The 20,297-nt window shown below is 43.8% G+C and overlaps 1 protein-coding gene across 2 annotated transcripts in view; it reads left to right on the forward strand.

Annotated features, from left to right (window-relative positions):
* LOC119176239 (uncharacterized) overlaps positions 1-20,297 on the forward strand; it is a 160,094-nt gene that overhangs the window by 126,446 nt on the left and 13,351 nt on the right. For both annotated transcript variants that reach the window (XM_075877287.1, XM_037427422.2), the window contains 3 exons: positions 12,697-12,789; positions 17,385-17,491; positions 17,757-17,877. In XM_075877287.1, the coding sequence (XP_075733402.1) occupies positions 12,697-12,789; positions 17,385-17,491; positions 17,757-17,877 (321 nt within the window). The remainder of the gene's footprint in view (positions 1-12,696; positions 12,790-17,384; positions 17,492-17,756; positions 17,878-20,297) is intronic.

Here is a 20,297-nt window from a genome sequence, read left to right on the forward strand (position 1 = left end):
ATTTCTAACAATACCTCATTAAGAGCGTTGCACGTGACATTACTTGGCATGTGCAATTTGTGTGTTCTGTTGTGTAGCATGAATGAGGAGTACTTTGGTTTGGGCTGACTGCTTCATATTTTGAAAGGGAAGCACAAAGGGAAAAGAAAGACGGCACTCTTTGCTCTGTTTCTCATTTCCCTGTGTCTTTGCACTGCCCATTTAAAATCGGTATAATGAATAAAAGCTGAGAAAAATAATAAAACATGCAAATGGAATCTCAGCTTGTTATTTTTATTTCTGTTTTGAATAGCCTCGAGGTGCTACTCACTAATTGGCCCTCATTTCGCATCCGCCTTAGTGGACCAGTCGCATGGGTGCTCTGCTGCTGACCCGAATGCCGCAGGTTCGATTGTGGTCGCGGTGGTCACATCTAGATGGAGGCGAAAAAGTAGATGCCCGTGTACTGCACGATGTCAGTGCGCGTTAAAGAACACCAGATGGTCAAAATTTGCGAAGACCTCCACTATGGCATTCCTGATGTTCATATTGCGGTTTTTCTTCGCAAAACTTCACATACTACCACTGCTACTACTACTACTACTACTACTACTACTACTACTACTACTACTACTACTACTACTATTGCCCATTTCACTTGCGTTAGTCTTCTCATCGTTAATGCATCGGGCCTTCGCCAACCCTGACAACGCTTAGCTTGAGTTTGGTGTGTCGTCTCTGACCGCAGTTTCAATTGAGCGACGTGATGTATCGCGGTCGCAATACATGATTTTTGCCAGGTTCTCCACACGCACTGACTGATCCATCCCACAGAAACTGGTAATACACAACAGAGAATGCCGAAATGACACATCGATGGCGTACGTGCACAAGTAGGCTGGGGCACGTCATGCGTGCGTGACCTTGCTTACGCATGTTTTTCTTCGTGCGTATGCGTCATGCGATTCTCCAGCCCCGATATTGAAGAGAACAGGGAAGGAGTGAGGCTCGCGATGGCTACACAGGACGAGTGGCAAGAGATTCAAGCTTGCTCCTTCGCATCATGCTTTGGTGGCTCGTAGCGAACCAATTTGAAAAATCACTGCGATAGAACGCTTTTCATAGGGCACGCAAGAACTTCTAGTGTCTAACTACAACTTATGTCACCTAGAGAGGGTGGTTAAATAGTAAAAAACAAACAAAACAAAAGCCACATGCACAACACATTTTTCACTTGAAGACGCTGACGCAGATGGGTTATAATGTCAAAGAAAACATGCTTTGATTGCAGAAAGGTTTCTTGAAGGGCTAGTTGGTATATAATACTGTAACGCTTTTATTGGCACAACACACTTTGTTCTCTCTATAAGCCATTTCATTTTGTCATGAAACTAACAAACATGAATAATAGAAAAATTATAACTGATACAACATTCTGAATTCTTAATTACCATTGCGCAAAGAGGACTGTTTAGGAACATTATTTTCGAATGAGAGTTTTAGCATGAAAAGCTTGACATCCCAAGTTAATCACAGTTCGATTCGACACGATGATAGTAATTTCTATACTACTTCATTTTTCATAATGTTACAGCTGTCATTTGTAAGTAAAGGCTTAAGACAAACCTTGAAGCCCTGTTCTGAATTTTTTTCATGTTTGTCACTTAAAGATGTATGGCAAGGGATCTCGTACAGAACAAGCGTATTCAAGCATATGGGGAATGTATGCTAAATACACCACTGATTGTAAACATGCCAGCACCTGTCTCAGGCTTTGTTGTATAAAGTATAACGATTCTGTGACCTTCGCCCCACTGAATCAACACGAGCATTTTATGAGTGGCCCTCCATGGTTTTTCATTCGTTCTCCAGCTACCCGCGGCTGCCCAAAAAAAACCTGCTGTTCCTTTCCCACCGCAACACCCAGGTCTTCAGGGCGGTTCTTCAGTTCCTTGAGGTCATAGGACAGCTGTCTGTAGAAGGCGGTTGCAGCGTCCTCAGCCATAGACATACTTTTATTTTCTTATCCCATTGTGATTTTTTCTCCTCCTTCCCCTGCATACGCTGAGACGTGCTTCCACTTAGGGTCGCAGATATAGCGTCTTTTGCCCTCCTCATGCTCCTCCGCCAAACTCTCTCAGCATGTCACCTTTGTCTTCGTTGAACATTATGGTGTTCGGAAATATGAATGTTGCCTTTTTTACTTCAATAGCGGTTTCACACCACGCCCGAAAACAAAATTTGGGCTTGAATAGCGCTCATATAGGCAATCATTTGGAAAATAGGCATGTAAAGGCACTTATAGGCATTTAAGCACGAACACCCAAAATAGGTACTTAAAGGCACTATAAAAACACCATAAGAGCCCTTCTTAACCTCTAATTTATGCTCATATATGAAAATGGCACTATAGGAACGCAAGGAACAAAAGGGGTATTTGCCTATAATCCGGTCACTAGTGGTGACATGAGCGCAGTCTTTCAACATCGCTTATGTAGTTGCATCCTTGGTCTGCACAGATCCGAGACGGTTTCGTCCACAAACAATACTTCCTCTCAGTGTTTCTCGATATCGAGAAGGCTTACGACACATGGCGTTTTGGCATATTAAGAGACTTGTCTCACCTGGGTGTGCGCGGTAGAATGCTTTCCATAATCGAGAGTTACTTGTCCAATCGGATATTCCGTGTCCGTGTGGGCAGTATTCTCTCCCAAACATTTGTGCAAGAAACGGGAGTACCGCAAGGTGGTGTACTTAGTTGTACACTTTTTAATATCAAAATGAATTTCTTGCACCTGTCCATCCCCCACAACATGTTCTATTCCACATATGTCGATGACGTCCAGCTTGGCTTTAAGTCATGCAACCTAGCAATGTGTGAGTGGCAGGTTCAGTTAGGTTTAAACAAGGTCTCCAAATGGGCAGAGGAAAACGGATTCCGGCTGAACCCAGAAAAAAGCATGTGTGTTTTGTTCTCTCGAAAGAGAGGCATGCACTCGGAACCTGACATTGAACTGAACGGTCAACGTCTGTCAATGCGGAGCATAAATTCTTAGGCTTAATCTTGGACAACAAGTTGACCTTCGTACCACACATCAAGTATTTAAAAACAAAATGTTCAAAAGCCATGAATGTTATAAAAGTGTTGTCACGTACTACGTGGGGTAGTGATAGGCAATGTCTCGTGAAGCTGTATAGAAGCCTCATTCGCACCCGCTTAGATTATGGGGCCATTGTTTATCGGTCTGCGACTCAAAGTGCTTTGAAGATGCTGGATCTCGTGCACCATTTGGGCATCCGCCTTTCTACGGGTGCTTTTCGCACCAGCCCTGTAGAAAGCCTTCCCCGCAGGGGCGCCTGCGCAAGTAGGCGTTTGGTGTGTAGCGACACCACAGACCCGAGCTAACGGGAGAGTTTTGACTCCCTCCCACGCCTAGCCGTGCGTGGCTGAGCCGTGTCCGGGGAAAAGGGGATCCTGGCGGTTGGGCCGACGCTGGGTGATTGAACCGTTAAGGCCCCCCTGCAGAGGCAACACACCCCTTTGGCCCCGGCTTCACGTAGACGGCACCCCTGGGCTGACCCACCCAGGGGAAATCGGCAGTGGCCTTTTCCTATCTCTCTCTCCCTACATCTTCGTCTTTATCTCTTACTATTTATCTGTCCTGTCTTCTACTCTCTTCCGCTTACTTCCAAACTTCCTGGCGGCTAGGGTTAACCCTGTGCAAACAGCCTACCTTGGTCTAGGCGCATTGTGTTATAGTGGCGTTGTACGGCTGGCGTCTGCAGGTTTCAGCATCTGTAAACTTGTAGCGTCCCCTCGTTGGGCTCCGTGGTGGGTGGCTGCCAACGCTGCTGAACAAAAATAAGAAAGGCATGCATAGAGCATTCCCCCTACTGTCTGATCGTACCGGCTTAAAGCGGGTACGCACCGATGATATAATTTTTTTCAACCAGCCAAAAGAAACATATCTTCACTTTCATGTTATCCGCTGTGAAAAAACTGAAAAGCAAGCCAGGACCGTCTCTCCTTTCCTAGTTTCTAGATGTCTCACCGAAACTCTTGGCACAGGATACAAGGTAACCAAAATGGCTAGTGGAGACCTTCTCCTCGAAATCCGCGACAAAGAACAATTTGAGAAGCTAGACAGTCTTTCAGATTTCGGTGGCATACCAATAACCATAACACCACATAGATCAATGAACACAACTCGCGGAGTGGTATCTGACATGGACTTAATTGACTTGACTGAGACTGAACTTTTGGAGGGGTGGAAGAGCCAAAATGTCACTAATGTACAGAGAATTATCATCAGAAGAGATAATAAGGAAACACCGACAAAACACTTAATACTCACGTTTGCATCCAGTAAACTACCGGAATCTATTCAAACAGGGTACACGAAGACATCTATCAGCCCGTACATACCAAACCCTTGTCGTTGCTTCCAATGCCAGAGGTATGGCCATGGCTCTAAAACCTGTCGTGGTCGCCAGACTTGTGCACAATGTGGAGTCCTAGGCCACGTGTCTGAGAACTGCAAACAACCGCCACACTGTGTAAACTGCAAAGGAAACCATGCCGCATATTCACGCTCCTGCACATACTGGTAAAAAGAAAAAAATAATTACATTGAAGGTGAAGGAAAACATTACATTTAAGGTAGCACGGCGAAGAGTCACTCCATTCTATGGACCTACATACGCTAATGCGGCGCGTCAGGGGGCACCGCCGCACCAGCCCTCGCCACTCCTTCGGCCCGCGCATACCGAGCCGGTGGTTGTGGCACCTGCCCCCAAGGCGGCTGTAGCCCAGGCTACACCGCCTACTCCCAAACAGAGACCGGAGACTCCAGAGTCCTCGGGTCTCAAGGCTTCACCTCACCAGGCGAGGCCTGAAATTCGTACTAACAGCCCGCACGTGCGGGCATCCAGTGCCTCCGAGGAGGCAATGGATACATCGGTACCCTTGGTGCCGAAAGAGCGGCGTTGCTCCTTGGAGCGCGCCAAGAAAACAAAAAAGCAGATAATGGGGCCTGGTGACGGCCCTGTTAAGTGAACTCAAACTCCCTGTCTAAACAGCCACTCGCTTTTCGTACACACAGCACTATTTTACATTCATCATGAACACTCAAATTATACAATGGAACGTCGGGGGGCCTTCTCAGAAACCTTGACGACATCCAAGAACTCTTACACGAACACTCACCAAAAGTGCTGTGTGTACAAGAAACGCACTTTAATTCAAAACACACAAATTTTCTTCGTAAATACGTTTTTTTCCGAAAGGACCGTGTTGATGCCATGACATCATCCGGAGGTGTTGCCATCATAGTGAATCAAGGAATTGCATGCACACACAACTCCAAACATCCCTTGAGGCAGTGGCTGTTCGAGCAGTTCTTTTTGATAAACTGATCACAATCTGCACTATTTACATTCCTCCTAGCTATCAGCTGCAAAAACGTGATTTACACTCTCTAATTGAACTTCCGGAGCCCTATGTTCTCCTTGGAGACTTCAATGCGCATAGCAGGCTATGGGGTGACTCTCGGTATGACGCGCGCGGTCGACTGATCGAACAGTTCCTTCTCTCGTCGAGCGCGTCTTCTGAATCGAAAAGAACCAACCTATTATAATCTTGCTAATAACACCTACTCCTCCATAGACCTAAGCATAGTATCTCCATCTCTTGTGCCTCTACTCCAGTGGAAAGTTGTCAGTAATCTGTACGGAAGTGACCACTTCCTCGTAGTTTTGAGCGCAACTACAGTAACTGAGTGCCCACCACGTGTTCCCAAGTGGCTCATAAATAGAGCCGACTGGGAACAGTTTTATACCATCGCTCGTCTAGGTTGGAATGACATATGTACTTTGAACATTGATGTTGCTGTCAACTACTTCACAGCCTTTTAAATTGATGCTGCAACAAAATGCATCCCACAAACAAATGGACACCCTGGAAAACTGCGTGTGCCATGGTGGAACTCTGAATGCCGAAACGCGCGCAAACAGCAAAACAGAGCTTGGAGGCTGCTTCGGAAATCACCGACAGCCGAAAATCTCGACACCTTCAAGAAAATAAAGTCTCAAGGCAGGAGAACGCGTCGGCAGGCCAGAAGGGAAAGCTGGCAGAAGTTTTTGTCTGGGATCAATTCATACACACAGGAGGCTAAAGTCTGGAACATGGTCGGTAGGATAGCAGGAAAACAAGTACGCACACTTCCACTCGTAAACACTCGGGGTGATACCTTGGAAGATCAGGCAAACTTCCTCGGTGCACACTTCGAACAGGTGTCCAGCTCATCCCACTATACTGACACTTTCCAAAAATACACAAAAATAGAAAAGCAAAAACTCGAAACACAAATGCACTAGATACGAGACATATAACCAAGTTTTCAGTCTAGCTGAGCTGCGAACGTCTCCAAACCCCTGCAGTACTTCTGCCTCAGGTTCTGACCGTGTGGTGTATGAAATGTTAAAAAACCTACCAATCGAAACACGAAAAACCTTACTTTGTTTGTACAATGCTATCTGGTTTTCTGGCACTATCCCTACCTCCTGGAAAGAGGCTATTATTATTCCCATTTTGAAAGAGGGCAAGGATCCTTCTTTACCTTCGAGTTATAGGCCTATAGCACTTACAAGCTGCTTGTGCAAAGTCTTTGAAAAAATGATAAACTGCCGACTTGTACTTATCCTTGAAACAAACAATTTGCTCGACCCATTTCAGTGCGGGTTTCGAGAAAGTAGATCCCCCACAGACCACCTTGTTCGCATCGAGGCACAGATCAGGGACGCCTTCGTCCATAAACAATATTTTCTCTCTGTATTCCTTGATATCAAAAAGGCTTATGATACAACATGGCGTTTTGGAATTCTAAGAGACCTGTCCCACCTTGGCGTGCGCTGAAGAATGTTTCACATAATCGTAAATTACCTGTCAAACCGGACATTCCGTGTCCGAGTGTGCACGGTTCTTTCCCAATTATTTGTCCAGGAAACAGGCGTGCCACAAGGTGGTGTACTTAGCTGCACAATTTTTCTCGTCAAAATGAATTCCTTGCGCTTGTCCATTCCTCGCAATATGTTTTATTGTACATATGTCGATGACGTCCAGCTTGGCTTTAGATCTTGCAATCTGGCCATGTGTGAGCGGCAGGTTCAGTTAGGTTTAAACAAGGTCTCCAAATGGGCAGAGGAAAACGGATTCTGACTGAACCCACAAAAAAGCATGCGTGTCTTGTTCTCCCGAAAGAGAGGCATGCACTCAGAACCCGACATTGAACTGAACGGTCAACGTCTGTCTGTTAATACGGAGCATAAATTCTTAGGATTAATCTTGGACAACAAGTTGACCTTCGTACCGCACATCAAGTATCTAAAAACAAAATGTTTAAAAGCCATGAATGTTTTAAGTGTTGTCACTTACTAGGTGGGGTAGTGACAGGCAATGTCTCATGAACCTATATAGAAGCCTCATTCGCACCCGCTTAGATTATGGGGCCATTGTTTATCAGTCTGCGACTCAAAGTGCTTTGAAGATGCTGGACCCCGTGCACCATTTGGGCATTCGCCTTTCTACGGGTGCTTTTCGCACCAGCCCCGTAGAAAGCCTTTATGTTGAGTCAAATGAGTGGTCGCTTCATCTGCAGAGAACTTACATGTCCTTTGTTTATTTCCTTAAGGTGAAAGCAGACAAAAAGCACTCCTCATACTCTACTACTAATGATTTGTCGAGCTCAATTCTGTTTCAAAACAGGCCTTCGATGAGGCAGCCCTTCTCAGTTTGCCTGAAGAGTCTAGCTGAGGAAACTGGAGTCTCACTTGAACACAGTTTAATGGCTCCTGTAGCATACCCGCCACCGTGGCAATGGCAGACTATAGACTGCGATCTGTCTTTTCTAGAAGTTCCAAACATGCGCCTATTGCCCATATCCTAACATACTTCCTGGAACTTCAACACAAATACACACGTCCTGAGTTCTTTACAGATGCCTCCAAGTCTAACTCCTCTGTGTTCTACGCTGCTGTCGGCCCATCCTTTTCGGATGCTGGCCCTCTACATCCAGGCACGAGTATCTTCACAGCGGAAGCTTACGCGATACTCGTGGCAGCTAAACATATAAAACAATCACAAATACAAAAAGCAGTAATTTATACAGACTCCCTCAGTGTGGTAACGGCTCTGCACAATCTTAAAAAACAAAAAAAAAACCCTGTCCTCGTCTCACTTTACTCTATTTTATGCACACTCTACACACTCAAACATGTAGTGTGCTGGGTGCCAGGGCACCGCGAGATCCAAGGCAACGTGATGGCAAATCAGCTTGCTGCATCCGTCCACGAAAGCACTGCCACTACACCCATATCAATCCCGGCCCCTGATCTTAAGCAGTCTCTCAAACGAAAGCTAAGGGACTACTGGCAGAGCATGTGGGATAGACGCACACAAAACAAGCTACACGTTATCAAGCCACACCTTGGCCATTGGCCACCAGTATCAAAATCACTTCTAACAGAGGTAACACTAACAAGACTCAGGATAGGACACACATACACGACACACACACATCTTTTGTCCGGTGGCGATCCACCATTGTGTGACAGGTGTGGTGAAGTACTAACAGTTCTTCACATTTTAATTAAGTGCAAACAGTTAGAAACTCTAAGAAAACAACACTTTCCATTACCCTACTGACAACATATACCTTTAGACCCTGCAATGTTCGTCGGTAGGGAACCACTTTTTAGTTATAAAGCATTGTTGGCATTTTTAAAACAAATTCGTTTTAATTCGTAGTTTTCATATCATATACCCGGGCATTCATATACCCGTAGCATGACCTCTCCAGAGAGGTTTTCGCTGCGGTGGCTACACAACAAAGCACTTGCCTCACGGCCCTTGGACGCAAAGGGTATGAACGAGTGAGGCACTTTTGCTAATGCCATACACGTCTACCATTGTTTTTTAGTATCACCAACTTTTGTCATCTATTCACACCACACACACCTTTCACAGCATGGTCATGATTTTATTACTTGCATGTTTTTACCCGCCTTGCCGCGAGGAATTTTATGGCTCTTATACAGCCGCTTATCACAATCATTGTCCATATCTTAATAAGATGAACTGGCGCTCTTTGGCCGTGAAGTGGCCCTTGCGCCACAAAACATCAAACATCATCAGCATCCTTGGTCTGTGTTTTTATCCTTTCTTGTGCTGTAATCTCATAAAAAATTAACTATCACCAACTAGACCAGATTTGTCTTTGTGTTAAACACCAGTGACTGGTTCGTGACCAAGCAAGCGCTCTCCTTCAAATCTGGTTGAAAATGCGAAGCGGCTCCGACTCCCATATGTGCGTCCATAGGAACGGGCTGCGATGCCTTCCTCTCGCTGCAGGTGTTGGAGCGGTGCCAAGTAGGTCACATTGACATCACGCTCCCCTTGCACGCTTACCTCGCAAGTGCGCGCTGACGGCACTCTCTCTCCATCACCCTCGGAACACTCGCCCCAGTGCCCGCAGCTGCCGGCTCCTCCACCCGCCCACAACGCTTGACCACACTCTTTTCGCACATTTATCTGCGATGAAACCTGGGTCTTTGCTTTTCAAACAAACGTTTACTCAAGTAAACACTACACATTTACGCTTCCAACCATTCTTCCAGCACCTGCGCCAACGCCAGTTTCAACTGGGTCACCGCCATTTGCACCGCTGCTGCTTCGCATCCCATTAGGGTTTCTTTCAAGAAGATGGTCCAAAATTTTCTTTTCTGCAAGGGGGCACTTGCTCAGCATTTCATTGTAGTACACAGAACACAAAGGCTGTGGTGGAAAAATCAGTGACTCATCTGGTTTTCTCCAGTGTGTGTGTGTGTTAGTGTGAACTGTTTGCTGCTGTTCAAAAAGGCCTGCTGCTTTTCAAAAGGCCTGCTGCTTCATTGAAACGCAGCATGTGCTGCCACATGGAGCCGACCGTTTATGATGTGGCGCACTTAGCAGTCTTGAACTAGAAGGCAGCAGTGAATGGCAAATTGGCTCTTTTGAGTGGAAGCCTATTGAATGTATGCAGTACATTTACAACTGCTCTAGACCACATACACTGTTCAGCGTTTACCTGGAGAGGCTTTTTATAATAGGTTATTCAGTGACTAAACCATACTGGCATGCTTGTAACCTGTTGCCACCATGCTTCTATGCATTTCCAGTGCTCATCCTTTGAAGGAATTGTCACACTGCATGTAACAGTGGCTTCTTCAAACTCTTGGTATGCCTCACCCCAGAACATCTTGGCGTTGTAGCAAAGTTGACTTTTGGAATATGTTGCGGTTGCAAATGAATTTGTGAAAGCGCTGGTTCGAGTTTGCAAGATTGACATAGCAGCAGTGGGGTTGGCTTCAGTTTAGGTGTAGGCAGCCCAAGAAATTGGGGGCCGCAAAGTTTTAGCGTCTAATACTTTGGACATATACATCGATGCTAAGGGGCTTGTGGTGGTGCCACGAAAAACATGGGAATTTTCAGAAATCTATGCTGAATGGACTGTGGTGGTTCTACTAAAACATTGGAATTTTCAAACATGTTAGAAAACAGCATCAAAGAAGGTTGGTGGTTTTCTGTACTCCAGAAGGGGTTACCCTTGGTTACTAAGGGAGCCAAAACAGTCAGCCGTCTATAGAGTGCAAATACAGGCATCTAATGTTATGCTGGCCCGAATCTAATGCACATCATGGGTGATGCCCCAAGCTCGTCATGTGGCTAATATCACTGTCGGGTCAGACCAGCTTGCATGAAAAGTCATTTACTGCTGTTTGTAACCACTTGGGACAGCTCGAATGATATCTCATGTTGTATCATGGGAAGAGTTCCACGGTTGAGCTATAACAGTGGGGTTCCCAATTCATTGGATCCTATGGAAGTTATGCTGCGACTGACTGAAAACATAGCATGCAGGAAGAGCCAGCCTCCAGGAGTATTGAGGTTCAACTGTAGTGTAGTGTGCTTGAATACACAATTCACTTAGTTTCTATGAATCAGTATGTTCTCAATGATTCGTAATTTTTGGTGGCGCCCAAAATATTTGCATCATTCGAAAACACACGAACTTGTACATGGACAATGAACGAAAAAAGCATTAATAAGCTCAACTTCCGTACGAAAAGTTGCATAGTGCTCTGCGACAACTACAACCATACCTGCAACCCTTTCGGCATACTGGAAGAACAATGGCAAGCTTCTATTTGGAGCGAACTTTGACCACCTCAGCAATGAAAATTGACTGCGTTCCTATGGGAAGAAGAATTTCATCTTTCCCAAGATCGTCAAGGGTTCACTAAACTAAGAACAAATGTTGGAAATGCTGCTGTCTTATTTCCAAGGAGTTGACCCCAGTTGGCTATGGTCGAGCCGACTCGCTTTGTACTGGATTTCCCATGTCTTGTAAATCAAAAGGACACATCGCAAAGCTGACTCACTGCATTTGTCTGGGTGTAACCTTCACAAGACATTATGCTCATATTATCAGCTGCAGTGACACCGGTCCTAATTGTGAACACTGAAGTGCCAGAAACTCTAGGGCACATATTTTCTACATGCCTAGTTCACGCGCGTGAACGACAGCAATAATATCATCTACTGGGGGATTGCATAATTGGCCACTAACTGGTGAGGTTTTGTTGGGTCCTTGGCATGACTCCACCAGTAAAATGGTGGCCATAAGAGTGGTCATAGCTTTTCTACGAGCCACTGGACTGGATGCGCATCTGTAGCAGTGTGCCAATCTGACCGCACTGTACATACTCTCCTTTCCTCCCAATCGTGATCGATTACTCTTTTTCTTCCTCATTTTCCTCCCCCAGTGTAGAGCAGCAGGCTATAGCACACTATCGCTCAGGCGGACCTCTCCGACTTTCTCGAAATAAACCTCTCTCTACATCTCGGAAATTTTCTCGTTACTCTAAAGCTCTTGTGCCCCCACAGTCATGCTGATCAGCGGCAAGTCCGAACCTGGTTAAATCAACTCAATATCCTTGCAGCTTATGCAATTTTATAGTACCCTTAATACTTTACTACAATAGTGCCAGATTGTTCGTGCTTTTCGGCTCTCGGTGTCATTCATAAGCCACGGCTGAAATATATAAAACTAACTATTTAGTCTCCCACATTACTAGCATTTGTAGAGAGAACAGAATTGCAAAAGGCTAAAGTGCTTCAGGAAAACATTTGTCGCTGCTATGCCTAATCTGCACTGTCAAACCAATTAAGCTGGAAACAGTCAACGTGCTAAGGGAAATCATTTTGTCGGTGCAAACAGTCAGATTTTAGCATAGCACAAACCAGAGGCCCTCGGAGCCATCTTTTCTTTCCTTCCACCAAGCGCTGCTATTGGAGTCCTTTAAAAACTGCAGCTTTAAGTTTTCGATTTTGATTCTCTTTGCCTTTGATAGCTGCGTATGGAAAGCTCAAAGAAAAAAAATTGGTGGTTGGCCTGACAGATTGTGATGCATGTGGCCTTCCTATTTGCAAAGTATTTCTGCATGCTGAGCAACTGTGAACTGTCGCTACCAATGCAGGGATCACTTGCTAGGCTCTTTCGCACGGGCCTTCACTGACCTGCTGCCTTTTGTTGGGTTCCATTGGTGTTGTAACCTGCGAGTTTGCCTTGTGGTCGCATGACAGTATGTGAAGACTTCAAAGATTTGTACATTGCTTTGCAGCTTGCAGAAGATCTACAGAATATGGAAATGACTTTTGCCGACTTCCACCGGCGTTATGAGAAAGCCAAGCAAGTCATGTCTGTTATGAAGGAGGTACTCCTTTTGACTTCTTTTCTCTCCCCCCCTCCCTTAATTTGTAAAAAGCGATTTTTTGTTACCGTTACCTTAATTGGCTACATATATTTATTTCTGTTTGTAGAAATTTACTTATGTTCTACCACATCAATTCATTGATGTGGTAGAACATAGTTTAATCAAATATGGGTCAGGTTTGACCAGATGCATTGTTTTAAAGGTACATAGCACCTGTAGCAGTTTCATTTATTTCTTGACAAAGACAAAATTTTTAAAGCACAGATATATCTATCTTTGTGCTGATTTTAAGAATGTAATTATTTTTTGTTGCTCAAATATTGATAGGCATAATCAATAATTAATGCTAGGATTGACAGTCGATAAAGTGATAAAGTGACAGTCGATAAAGTGAAAAGTTATATTTAACGCACTAGAAGAAGGCATAATGTGCAAGGATTGAAGTACTGCCAGCAGTTTTCAAAACCCAGCAATTAGCAATTGAGGAGGTCATAAAAGTTGAGTGTTGACTGCATGGCTACTAACAAGGAACAGCAAAGGCTCCTAAAATTAAAGGGGGAGAAATGTGCTTGCAGCATTTCAAGCTTCACATGGCAAACAACTTTACAGCTGTAGCTACTCTGGAGATTGAAAAATTGCTGCGCCAGACATTGGAAATATTTTTGCTTGATGATTACTAGCCACTGATGCCTGCCTGCCTACTGCTGTGGAATGGTGCAGCAGCAGAATGGCATGTGAAAGCCAAATTTTGCTTTCTTTTTGTGAAAATTCACGCATATTTTTGTTTTTGCCCTCTCTCATATAGCTTTAGGTTTTTTTCCGGTTGTCTTTACTATGGCGCTTCTAGCGCTTTTACTTTCCCGTGAAAAGAGGGCTCCTTTTTTCTTAGTGCAGAACCACTCTGGAGGTAGCACCATCATATCTCTGTAGCTTTTTTTTTATGTCAAGGCGGTATTTCTAGTTGGCAATGTCTTGTGTGTGTGCCTTCAAAACCCGACACTTAATCAGTGAAAGGGGCCCCGAAGCACTCCTCTGGCTTGGTATGAAATAGAAGGCAGATCTACGAACATGATGACCAAGTTTTAGTCTTGCTCAGTGATTGGAATTCAGATGAAAAACCAGGTTAAAAATTTTTTTTCAAGCATAGGTGGGGTGGCCACTATCTCCATCAACATCGGCTGGCAAATTTCTCATAACAGCCATAATTGACATTGTGTCCAGGCAGCATGTTTGCTCCTTTTGTTTCAGTTCAGAACCACTCTGGAGAAAGCACCATCATATCTCTGTAGCTTTTTTTTTTGTCAAGATGGTATTTCTAGTTGGCAATGTCTTTTGTGTGTGCCTTTAAAACCCAGCACTAAAGCAGTGAAAGGAGCCCTGAAGCACTGCTCTGGCTTGATATGAAATAGAAGGCAGATCTACAAACATGACAACCAAGTTTTACAGTCTTGCACAGTAATTAGTTCAGATAAAGAGCCAGGTTAAACTTTTTTTTTTCAAGCATAGATGGAGTGGCCTTTATCTCCATCAATATCGGCTGGCGAATTTCTCATAACAGTCATAATTGATATTGTGTCCAGGCAGCGTGTTTGGATTGAGTGTATAGCATTAGTCGGTGCATCAAATGTGATGCTTAAAGGAATACTGACATCAAATTTACTCATGTGAAGATTTTTGTGTCAACAAGTAGCTATCGACCTTCTAGTAGCAATTCGCAACCTATAACACAACCTAGGGACGAAAAACTATCACATTTATTGATTTATATCACTGGTATCTAGCATGATTCAAAACCGCTGCTAATCCCACCATTTTTAGCGCTGGGAGTGCTACCAGTGGCGCTACCTTGAGGTCGCAACCAGATCGCGCCACAGCTGACCACTTCTCCACAGAAATGAGGGACGTTAAGCTCAGCTGCTCCGCAAGCATTTCGTCTGTTAGGCGCACACATTCAGTCATGCCTTGTCACCTGCATTGCCGTCGCCACCATACATGATGTCGACTAGGGTTGAATACGACAGTCTGGTGCTTGGAATTGCCGCGATTCGTGACGTCACGAATCATTTTTACTTTAATCGACCCTTTGTAGAATAAATTTCCAAATGGGCATCATTCTAAGCAGCAATGAGGTGCCTGGGGATGCATGCTTTGGCCATGCTCGCTCGTGTGTCTAAATTAGCTATACTGGTGTATTTTGGTGTGCAGAGCATTCAGGTATACGCTCCCTGCTTGCCAGGCTTTTCGTTGCGCCTCCAGATGGCCCCACTTATCCGGCCTCTCACGGTGGCGGCGGCAGTGACCCACCCGGTATTACGCAGACGCAAGGAAATCTACGGATGCACTAACATTCACTGTTAACTATACTTGCGAGTCCCTCGATATATGTCTATACGCTACTCCACTTCGATAGCTTGTGGTCGTGTGTGTGTAATATACGCGTAATGAAAAGACATCCTCACTGCGCTTTTTCCGCAATTCGAACCAAACGACTGCAACTCACAATGGTTCCCCGACATGGTGACTGAGAAGCACATGTTGAATCATGCTCTTTTCTTTCGCTGATCATTTACGAGTGGTTTGCATCTTGGTAAATTCATGAAATTATTCAATGCGGTGCGACGAAGATCGGGCATGGTGAGTGAGTGCATTTCTAGGCTTCAGCGCCAGTTGGTGCCAAGATAACACTCCTGTCATAGACATCATCGCTACTAAAGCGTCGTCACTCAGGATGGCATGTGTGGAATGTATCACACAAAACACGTAACACGGGTGTCAATGTCGCAAGGGCACTCCATTTTTCATTAAGCTATTGTACGCTGTTTGCAGGTGAAATAAAATAACCTCCATACGATGGACGCGATTGAAACTTGGTCAAGAGGACTTGCACATATTGAGCAGTCAAATGAAGGGCGCATCTCAATTCTGAAATTTTATGCCAGTGCTCTTTTAAGGGGACACCCTGCTCAGGATGCATATTTCTTTATTTTTGAGTAGGTTTTGATGAAAGATTTGCAGCTTATGTATTTTTGTTCTGATTTCACATATGCAATTTCAATTCTTTTTTTTCTTGTACAACCTATGTTTTTTTACAATATCAAATATTTCATTTAGATTGTTAAGAAAAACATTTATTTATAAATTTGGAGAGTTAAAGTGAATTAGCATGTCACAGTAACCTGGAATCAACACTGCGTGCAGTAAAGCAAGAATGGATGTTCTAGGCCCGTTTGAACAAAAGTTAGTTCGTTGAACATTCCCAGCTTGATCCCAGTTTGATCCAGCTTATCGCTCACTCTTGCAAATGTTCAATGTGCCATCAATTTTGCTCAAATGAGTTTGGAACATCTATTTTTGTTTCACTGCATACAGTATTCACCCTAATTATTGTGACATGCTAATTTACTTTCCCACACTCACAGTTCAGAAATAAATCTTGCTCCTAACAATACAGAAATTATTCGATAGTTTTAAAATTACATATATTAGAACAATAATTGCATGGTTGAAATCGCCACATAAGAATACATAACCGTGGAAAGTTGAAGCAGGATCTCCCCTGAACAGGATTTGGTGGGTTGTTTAAAATTTCTTAGAATTGTGCACGCTTTTTCAGGAAAATGTGGGTCAGATGTTTTCGATCGACCACACTCACATGTTGAATGAATGAATGAACAGATTTTACTCTTGAAAAGTTACAGAAAAACAAAGCGAAGCCAGAGGCCATTTGGCCTGATGTGGCTTCGCTACGCGAAATGTCAAAAACGATCAGCAAGCAGTGCAACATTGGATAATTATTATCAAAATACAAGGAGCAGCAAAATAACAGAACATAGCAATAGCACCAACATTTACAAAATAGGCTACATAGACAAACAAATTCAGACATCAAGACTCTTTCCATTACACAGAAATAAATTTAAGACACGCACCTACAGTATTGAATTACATATTCACACATTAATTTTATACTCATATATACACATTGTTATGAACACATTGCCATAGCTGGCGCCCTGCTTCTTTGGGGGGAAAAAGGATGAATGAGGAAGGGAACATAGGGCTTGTACTATGTCTTCCACACAGTTATTTCTAAGGTGCACAATAAATTTGTGGTCAAAACTGCACTCATTCTGAAGTATTTCCAAGACCTTTTAAAAAGCTGGTTCACGGCCTCTCGCCATGTGAACGGGCAGAAAACTATGCAAGCTTGTGTCGTGACCTTGAGCACTTTTTTTTTCTTTGAGCACATTGTCTCACTTTGGGGACAATGATGAGTGCGCTTGTTTAAAAATCTGCCAATAGTCACGTCTTTCCACCTGTGATGCAGTTGTGCCAATCTGTTATGGAGTTGAGAAGAGCGAGGGATTTCTAGCTTTCTTTAAAATGTACTTCGATTGTAATCCTTGCCTTGTGCAGTGCTGCAATATCTGTCGCACATGTTCACAGAACCCTCAGCTGCGCAGCATTTTCTCACCTTGTTGAAAACATTATCAAAGGTCCATTTAAGTGGAACTTACTGTGAAGTCTGCTCTAGTACAGTCCTGTCTTATTATTTGTTGGTGATGCTGACTGGTTCTTAATTTTTATGTTTACAGAATGAAGCTCTTCTGAAACGGCAGTTAGCGGAGGCTAATGAAGCCTTGGAGAAGAAATGCCGCATGGTTCATGCTATAAAGACCAAAACTGAGGAAAGCATTGAAGGGTGTGTAGTTCTTTGTAGACTGTGTAACAAATATATAGCCTTGTAGGGTGCTTGAAGGAAAGTCATGCATAAGGGAAAGAGGGACAGGTCAAAATGTGCCTCAAAGCAAATAGCATGAACGCAAATGTTTAGGAGAATTGAAAACTCAAGGTGCACTGTCACAATTTGTGTGCTTCAACCTTTGCCTATCAAAGTGTTTCTGATAGATACCACTTGAACTTATTTTCCCACCACTGTCACCCCCCCCCCCCTTTTTTTTTTCCAGAGCTCACAAAGAAGTGGAAAATACAAAGCGAACCTTTGAAGCAGACATCACTGTTCTGAAAGGTCAACTCAAAAAGGCTTGTATGACCATCAACAGTCTTGAAAAAAGACTTGAGCAGAAGGTAAGTAGTTGTGTCTGGACTTGCCGGACACCTTGGATTCCATTCACACACCTAACTATGCTGCTAAACAAAAGGTTAGCTACCACTAACTGTTAAAAACTTTGTGTAAAGGTTTGTTCTTATCTCACTTACCTTCGATAATCTGATATTTACTTCACACTGTTGTTTCATTTAGTGTTTTTTAGATTATAATTGCTAATACTGCTCTGTAGGAATCCAGGTAGTCGAAATTTCTGGAGCCCTTCACTACGGCGTCTTTCATAATCATATGGAGGTTTTGAGACATTAAACCCTACATATCAATCATCATGCTTTGTAGGAATGGCAGACTGGGCTTGTTGGTTTAACATACTTGAAGTTGAAGGTGCGAATAGACCATGGACGAAAAGAGACACCACACGCTCACAGAGTGCCAGTTCCATCAAAGATATTTTTTGAAAGAGCACAGAACATATATAGACACCACGTGCGCCTTTACCATGCCTTAATGCGCAGTCGCATTCAAGTAGCGTTACTTTTTTGATGATAATGAATACCGACTCATAGACCACCTAATTCGTTTATTCTCTTGGCCTCAATGATCTTACTGATTTATTAAGGCTTCGGGTGACTACCGTGCAGGCGCTTAAGTCAGGAACCCAATGACTCAATGAATGCTGCCACGGTTTACTGCCGGCATGTTCTGTGCTCTTTCGGGATAAATCATTGTTCGAAGTGGTGCTCCTTGTGTATTGTCTCTCTTCGTCCGTGTCGTATTCACGTCTTAAACTTCAAGTATGCTTTGTAGGTTATCATTGGTTCATGTTGGATAAACCACCCCTTGATCTTCCCAAAAAAACATTCTGGGGAAAGTACACACTGCTACGACAAATCTTGCAATCATGGGCGGCAGGCATTGTTCAGAAGCGGAGCGCTAAGTTGATATTTTAACGGGCACTCTGTTTTAATACAGAGGCCAGTGCTCTCTTCAGAGCTGCTGGCTCTTGCTGTTTGACGTCAAAGAGCAGATGGATTGCTATTGGCTAATTGCAGACATAAGTTTAAAGTATTCGGTATTTGGAGTTGATGTGCTTATTGCCACTGTATGCTTCCATGTGCCGGCACTATACTTCCTTGTCTGTAGCTACACTTGTATGCTTAAAAATCATAAAAGGGAACAGCAACCACGTTTAGACATGCTCACAGACAGTGCTTGTGCAGTGTTTACCTTTCGTTAAAGGAGCCATTTGGGCTTGTTGGTACATTATTCTGGTGCACTGCAGCGCAGAAAAACACAACACGTGAAAAAGAAACAATGATGAGTGCTTAATTTTCAACAGTCTTAATTGGAAAATTGCACCTATATTTATACTGTCAGACACAGACATCATCCACATGCCATCACTCGCAAAGTTGAGAAGCTAGCGCACTGTGCAGGCAGAAGGTAGCGGTGATACCTTACGTGTACAGTGCACAACATTCCACAATGGTGGCCCAGCGATATGACATGAGTCTTATTTTCAGCAACAAATGGGCTGTTTAAGCTATGCAGAATGACTGACCCAGAAGCAATGATGCAAAAAGTGTGTGGCTCAAAGTACAGGAGTCCTTTTGTTGATTGTGCAGATGGGGTGGTCAACCGAATTTCTTTTAAAGCGCAAGTTCACCAAACCGGGAGATGTGTAAGCAATAAGCTGAGGGAGCATGCGTCTAAAAAATGCATGTGATTGAAAAAATTTTCATTCGATTTTCTTTCTAGACATTGCATAACTTTCCAGGATTGCTCCCCCGAACTTCAAAACACATCAGTAATTACAAAATGCGAATTATCGATGGTATCATTGAAGCAGAACGCATTTCCCATCGGAAGGAGTTCAGTGTAAGCATGCGGTCCCCAAATCTCGCCAATAAGGAGAAGGCATACCTAGCATGAGCAGTGAATGAAGTCTGTCGCTCGTCATCGTTTGTCTTCCATCTGTCGTGCTTTTCGTGATTTAGGGCACCATAATAATTTACCTGTCGTCTCGGTGTTTTTTCCTGCTGTTTATTTTCTGTATTAATGAATAATACAGTAGAACCTCGATACATTTTTATTTCGCATGGCTTCCTGGTACCAATGCTCACATTATCGTTATCCAAGTAAACTGTACAATGTTTCATCAAATTTTGATAATGCATTTTATCAACATGTACTTTTCTCCCCCCCCCCTCTTCCCCCATGAATATTGGAATGAGGTTACTATACAGCCACTGCCACACTTGGGTACAGTGTGCAAGCAGCGAGTTCTTGTTCTGGGGGGTGACACGATACCTTGAGGCAGTTTTGGGCTGATGTAGTCAGCCTGATTACTAGGCTGCGCATGCTACCGACACAAGAGGTCAGAGCCAGAAACTGCCTCAAGGTGTTGCCCGGCAGAGCAAAATCCGGCTGCTCATGTGCT

This window comes from Rhipicephalus microplus, chromosome X (assembly GCF_043290135.1).
Source record: "Rhipicephalus microplus isolate Deutch F79 chromosome X, USDA_Rmic, whole genome shotgun sequence".
Taxonomy (NCBI): Eukaryota; Metazoa; Arthropoda; class Arachnida; order Ixodida; family Ixodidae; genus Rhipicephalus; species Rhipicephalus microplus.